Raw genomic sequence first — 5,715 nt, forward strand, 5'->3', positions numbered from 1 at the left:
CCAAGAGAACTGGCAAGAATAAAGCATAATAGTTCAGATTGCTCAACATTAGTGGGAACAGTGTGTTCTGTGTGACCCTGAGACTACTTAGCTCCAACCACCCCTCCAAAAAGCTTTCTTAACCAGACATTCAGTGCCAAAGAAGGGGCAGCAATGGTTATCCCTAAGAATACAGAGGAAGGGGAGTTTCAGTGTTCCTGGAGAAAACTGGGGCAGAGTTCAGGCACTGGTTCTTGGCAGGGGCAGAATAGATGTAAAAGGAGACTATAAAACGGAGGGAGCAGGGCTGAGAGGCCATACCCTAGTGCTGTTCTTGCTTTCTCATACATAGCTGAAGAGCTAAGAGCTGACTGGCTTCCTTCTCAACCTTCATCCCGGACCCTGTCACTCTGTCAATATCCGTGGTCCTCTAAACCCTCTGTTCTTAGAGATAAGCCAGTGTCGACTGATTAGCCATCAACCCTAAATTTCTCCAGAAGGTCAGGCATGCTTCCCAGGCTTCCACTAGTATCCTGAGGCCAACAGGGAGGGTTTTGAGAATGTCAGCTGTACCCCACCCCCAGCATTATTCCCCAATCCTATCAACCCGCAGCCCAGAGGCAAGAGGCTACTGGCCTTCTCACCTGGCACACCCTAATGAGGCTTGGCATCCTCCACACTCTTAGCAGGATGTGGAGTCAAGATGCTCCTGCTGTCTCCACAGGAGGTATAAGGGGAGATGTCCTGATCGACATTGGCACTGGCCCCACCATCTACCAGCTGCTTTCAGCATGCGAGGTCTTCCGGGAGATCATCGTCGCTGATTACACTCCACAGAATCTGCAGGAGTTGCAGAAATGGCTGAAGAAGGAGCCGGGGGCCTATGATTGGTCCTCCATAGTGAAGCATGTGTGTGAGCTGGAGGGAGACAGGTAAATTCCCCATGTCTTCCACCCACTTCATTGTAGTAGCAAGCCACTTGGTTCCCTGCTGCTCAGACCCGAAATAATCACTGTATTAAATTACTGCTTGGCCAATTAGCTCTACCTTCTTATTGGCTAACTCTTACATATTAATTTAACCTATTTCTATTAATCTGTGTATGGCCACATGGCTGTGGTTTACCGGCTAAAGTTCCGTCTGGTTCCAGCGGGGCTTCATAGCTTCTCTCTCACTCCACCTTTCTTTCTCCCAGCATTCAGTTTAGTTTTCCCTGCCTACCTAAGTTCTGCCCTGCCATAAGCCCAAAGCAGTTTCTTTATTCATAAATGATAATCACAGCACACAGAGGGAAATCCCACATCATGTCATCTACTCAAAGCCCCTGTGGTGCCCAGGACAGCAAAGGAACCCACTACCCACCTCACTTTCCTCCTGAGCTGCCTGCACCTCATGAACTTCTAAGCCTTCCCCAGGTCAGTCCAACCTCCAGTCCCAGTGCTGCCCCAAACTGTCTGTCCCTGCTCTCCCTTTCTCTGGACCTGTTCAGACTAGCTGTGACATCAGCTTCTGTGTCACCTCCTCCAGGAAGTCCTGAACACTGCCCCAGCTCACACCATTCCCACTTTGCCCTGGAGACTGGTTCAGCATCTCCTCTGATGTTGGGAGACAAACTTATCATGGAAAGACATGATGTGAGGTACACCCCACACTTGTGTCCCTCAGCACTGTGACAAAGTCCCAGAGACCAATAGCAGTGGCCTTCTGCAGGTCCTGTGTCCACTTTTGTTCATAGACAGTATAATCCCCAACTAGAACTGCAAGGGTCAGTGATTCTGATTATTCTACAGCTGGAGAAACTGGGGCCCTGGCTTGGAGAGGGTCCTCTAGCCCTCTTTAGAGCAGGGGAAAAACAGGTCAGTATTTCTGCTCTGATTTTGGAACAGAGAGACTGACCATGACAGTCCAGGACAGCCTACATTGGTCCTAGCTAGAGAAACGCTAATTACAGGGGCCTTGGAGTTAAGCCCATCTGTGTGTCTCTCGCTCTCACTAAGTCAAGAGCACGCACAGGCAGGAGGAGGGAGCCTCAGGGAGGTCCTATTACATGAAGAGAAAGCCACCATCATGATAAACTGAGACAGGTAGCTGGAGGTGAGAGGAGAGGCTTCCGTGGGGACAGGAGAACAATGTTCTGGGCTAACGGTGACCTCTCCCAGGACCTAGGGCTCCTGTAGTCGAGGTGAGGGAACAAAGGCCATGTCTCAGGAAGGCCACAAAAGTGACATGAGCAGCAAGCAAAGGCTAAAGACCCATGTATGAAGAGGACAGGTCAGGCATCAGGGAGGGCCACCTATGTCACACACTCGCACCCTCGAGACTGTGAGAAGAGTAACATAATGACACAGTCTGTGCATGTTGTGTGTGCGTGCGTGCGTGTGTGCGTGCGTGCATGTGTATGTTGTGTGGATGTGTATTTGTGTTTGCATGTGTTTGGATGCAGCATGAATATGTGTATGTGAAAGTGTGTACGTCTATTTGTGTGAGAGCGTATGTTTGTTAGTGTGTATGTATGTATGTAAATGTGTGCATGTATGTGTGTACAGTGCATAGCGTACATATACGTGTGTGTGCATGTGTGTGTGTGCATGCACATGCACACAGGTGCACGAATGGGGCATGCATTCCACAGTGGATGTGTGGAGGTCAGAAGACAACCTGTGAGAGTTGGTTCTCTCTTTTCAACATGGAGGTCCTAGGGATTATGTTATTTGGCAGTAATCTCCTTTATTAACTGAGCCATCTTGCTAGTTCAAGATCTACATCTTTGAAAGAACTAGTCTGTGTACCAAACTGAGGAGTGCCAACCCAGTCAGAGCAGCAGCTGGCAGGGCCACCCCTAGTAACTCGAGAATTTCATGGAGGGGCTTGGAGGATGCTGGAGTCTGTAACAGCTCTGTGGGTTTGGTAAAGGGAAGTGAGGAGCCAAGGGTGACCCCAAGGTTCATGGCCACAGATGCAGGAAGGAAGTAGAGGACAATGACATTTAGACAGCAGGCACAGCTGGAGCTGATGATGATGTGACACGGCTATGGAGACGCTGGGGAAGAACCCTGACCAGGAACTACAGGGTTACTGCAAGGCTGGGCTAGGACCTCTCGGGGAGGAGATCACTGGATGGCCAGAAGAGAGGAAGATGATGACAGACAGAAGTCAGCAGGAGGCTGCCAAGGGAGACAAGAAAGTAAACACCATGATCGTGTGTCCCCTCCCGCAAGAAGCTAAGGAAAGAACACGGTTTCGAAAGCAGGGAGCCCTAAGGTGGGTGAGCCTAAATCCATCATGCTAAAAGCCATGTATCGAGGGAGGAGTGCTGCAGGATTCCATGTGTATAGCTATCCCACGCTGGCAAACCCAGAGACCCACACCAGATGGGTCCTAACCAGAGGCCGCACCTGGCAGTCACTGCTTCATGCTGTTTAATGAGTGCAAGGATCCAGGAGTGGGTGATTGTTTTGGTTTTTTTTTTTTAGACAATCTTATGTCTAGCCCAGGTTGACCTTGAACTCATTCATGATCCTCCTGCCTCAGCCTCCCAAGTGTTAGGATGCCAGCACCATATCCATCTGAAGCCCAGGAACTCAGTGTGAGGTGGAAAGGAAGGTTAACAAACAGTGGCAGCAGCTACACGGCATTCTACCTGCAAACGATTCAACAGAACTGGCCACAAGATGATTAAAAAAAAATGTCATACGAAGTAGCACACCCCTGAGCCCCAGCTCTCAGGAGACTCATGAGTGCGAAGTCAGTTTGAGCTACAGAGTGTGTTCTAGGCGAGTTCTGAAGTTCACAGAGAGACCTTGTCTCCAAAATAGAGCAAGGGTTTTTTGAATAATAAAGAGGATGGGGAGACAGCTGGGTCATACAGGGCTTACCTTGCAAGCATGAAGATCTGAGTTCAAGTCCCAGAACCCATGTTTTGTGTTTTTTGGGGTTGTTTGCTTTGTTTTAAAGTGGGATGTGGTGGCTTGTGCTTATGATCCCAGCACTAAGCAAGATGAAATAGGAGATCCAGGGGACTTGTTGGGCAGCCAGCCTGGCCTACTTGCCCAGTGAGATAGTCTGTGCAATTAAAAGAAGAAAAAATAGACAGCCCCTGAGGAATGACACCTGAGGTAGTACTCTGGCCTACACACACACACACACACACACACACACACACACACACACACACACACGCACGAAGATTGGCATGCACATTTTTACACACTCATAAGTGTAAACAAGATGATAATAACGAAATACACCAAAAAGATTGAAAGAGCATAAAGAAGAAAGAGAGAGGAAGAGGAGGGTGAACCCAAATACCAAATCCACCATCCCTGATGGCTATGAGCAGCGCAGTGCCTCAGTTTCCATCTGTATGGCATGTCGCCAGGCACATTAACTAGATGCATGGTTGTGGGGCCGGAGAAAATCGCAACAATCACAGTAGCTGTTTTTCATAATTATGAGTTTGTATCGTTTATTGTATTGGTTCGCTGCAGTCATGTTATCAATCGTAGTCACCACAGCACCTCCCTGATCTTCTCACAGAAGCAGGTGGCAGGAGAAGGAGGCCAAGCTCCGAAAGACAGTCACTCGTGTCCTGAAGTGCGATGTGACCAAGACACCCCCACTGGGGTCAGCTCAAGTGCCGCTGGCTGACTGCGTGCTGACCTTTCTGGCTATGGAGTGTGCTTGTCTTGATGTGGAAACCTACCGGGCAGCCCTGCGCAGACTGGCTGACCTGCTGAAGCCAGGGGGCCACCTGGTTACCATGGTTACTCTGTGTTTCCAGCACTATATGGTGGGCCCCAAGAAGTTCTCTGGGGTCTACCTGGAGAAGGAGACGGTAGAGAAGGCTCTTCAAGATGCAGGTTGTCAGGTGCAGAAATGCAACTGTGTCCCCCTCAGATACTCCCAGGCCTTCTGCGACGGCCTCTGTTTTATAGTCGCCCGCAAGGGCCCCAGTGCCTGAGGACCCTGGCAGAGAAGAGCCTTCCCTGGGGAAGTCATAGCCAGCATTTATAGTCTTTCTCCACGGCTTCTAACACTGGTCATGCTGCTTCTATCTGATTATAAGGTCACAAGGAAAAACCCAAGGCTCTCTCTCTCTACGTCCCAACAGCCATCCCCTTTGGTTCTTTTCTTACCCTAAATAAAGCTCATTGAAATAAAGTGATGTCTCTGGATTCTGCCTTGGGATAGCCTTTCCCAACAACAGACAAGAATTTGGTTGCCAACTATGTATCTGCTAACAGATGCTGTGAACATAGATGCAGACATTGGAGTGAGAGCAGGAGGTATGAGCAGCACCAAGCCCATTCCACTGAAGCACCTGGAGCTGGGGCCAGTGTGGGGCCTGCAGGTGGCATTGTCTACTGAGGGAGCTGGCCATGCTTACCAACGTTCCCTCATCGTGTCCAGAGGTACTAAAAACTCTGCAAGTGGCTTCAACAGACGTGCGGGTGCCAACCACAGAAGTCTGGCCACCGTACCCAGGTTCAGGAAAGAGATGTCATGTACGCAGTGTGCTGGTTGGAGTGTGGATCACTTCTGGGCACTCTGGCCCTTTTATGAGAGAAATGGAAGACTAGGACCCCAGGTTTCATAGCCAGAAGGCACCTTCCAGACTTGGGTGACTACATATAGGGTGAGGCAGGCACTCTCTACATCTGATGGTTTGATGAGTCACACAGCAGAGCCTCACAGAGGCCTGATCCTGGAGACATGGAGCTTCATGGAGCTGAGTCG

General features: G+C 49.8%; 1 protein-coding gene across 1 annotated transcript in view; it reads left to right on the top strand.

Moving 5' to 3' along the window:
- Window positions 1-5,133, top strand: part of Inmt (indolethylamine N-methyltransferase) — a 5,927-nt gene extending 794 nt beyond the window's left edge. The window contains exons 2-3 of the mRNA XM_005360807.1: window positions 704-911; window positions 4,516-5,133. Of these exons, the coding sequence (XP_005360864.1) occupies window positions 704-911; window positions 4,516-4,939 (632 nt within the window). The 3' untranslated portion in view covers window positions 4,940-5,133. The remainder of the gene's footprint in view (window positions 1-703; window positions 912-4,515) is intronic.
- Window positions 5,134-5,715: the final 582 nt, after the last annotated feature.

Source organism: Microtus ochrogaster, linkage group LG3 (genome assembly GCF_000317375.1).
Source record: "Microtus ochrogaster isolate Prairie Vole_2 linkage group LG3, MicOch1.0, whole genome shotgun sequence".
NCBI lineage: Eukaryota > Metazoa > Chordata > Mammalia > Rodentia > Cricetidae > Microtus > Microtus ochrogaster.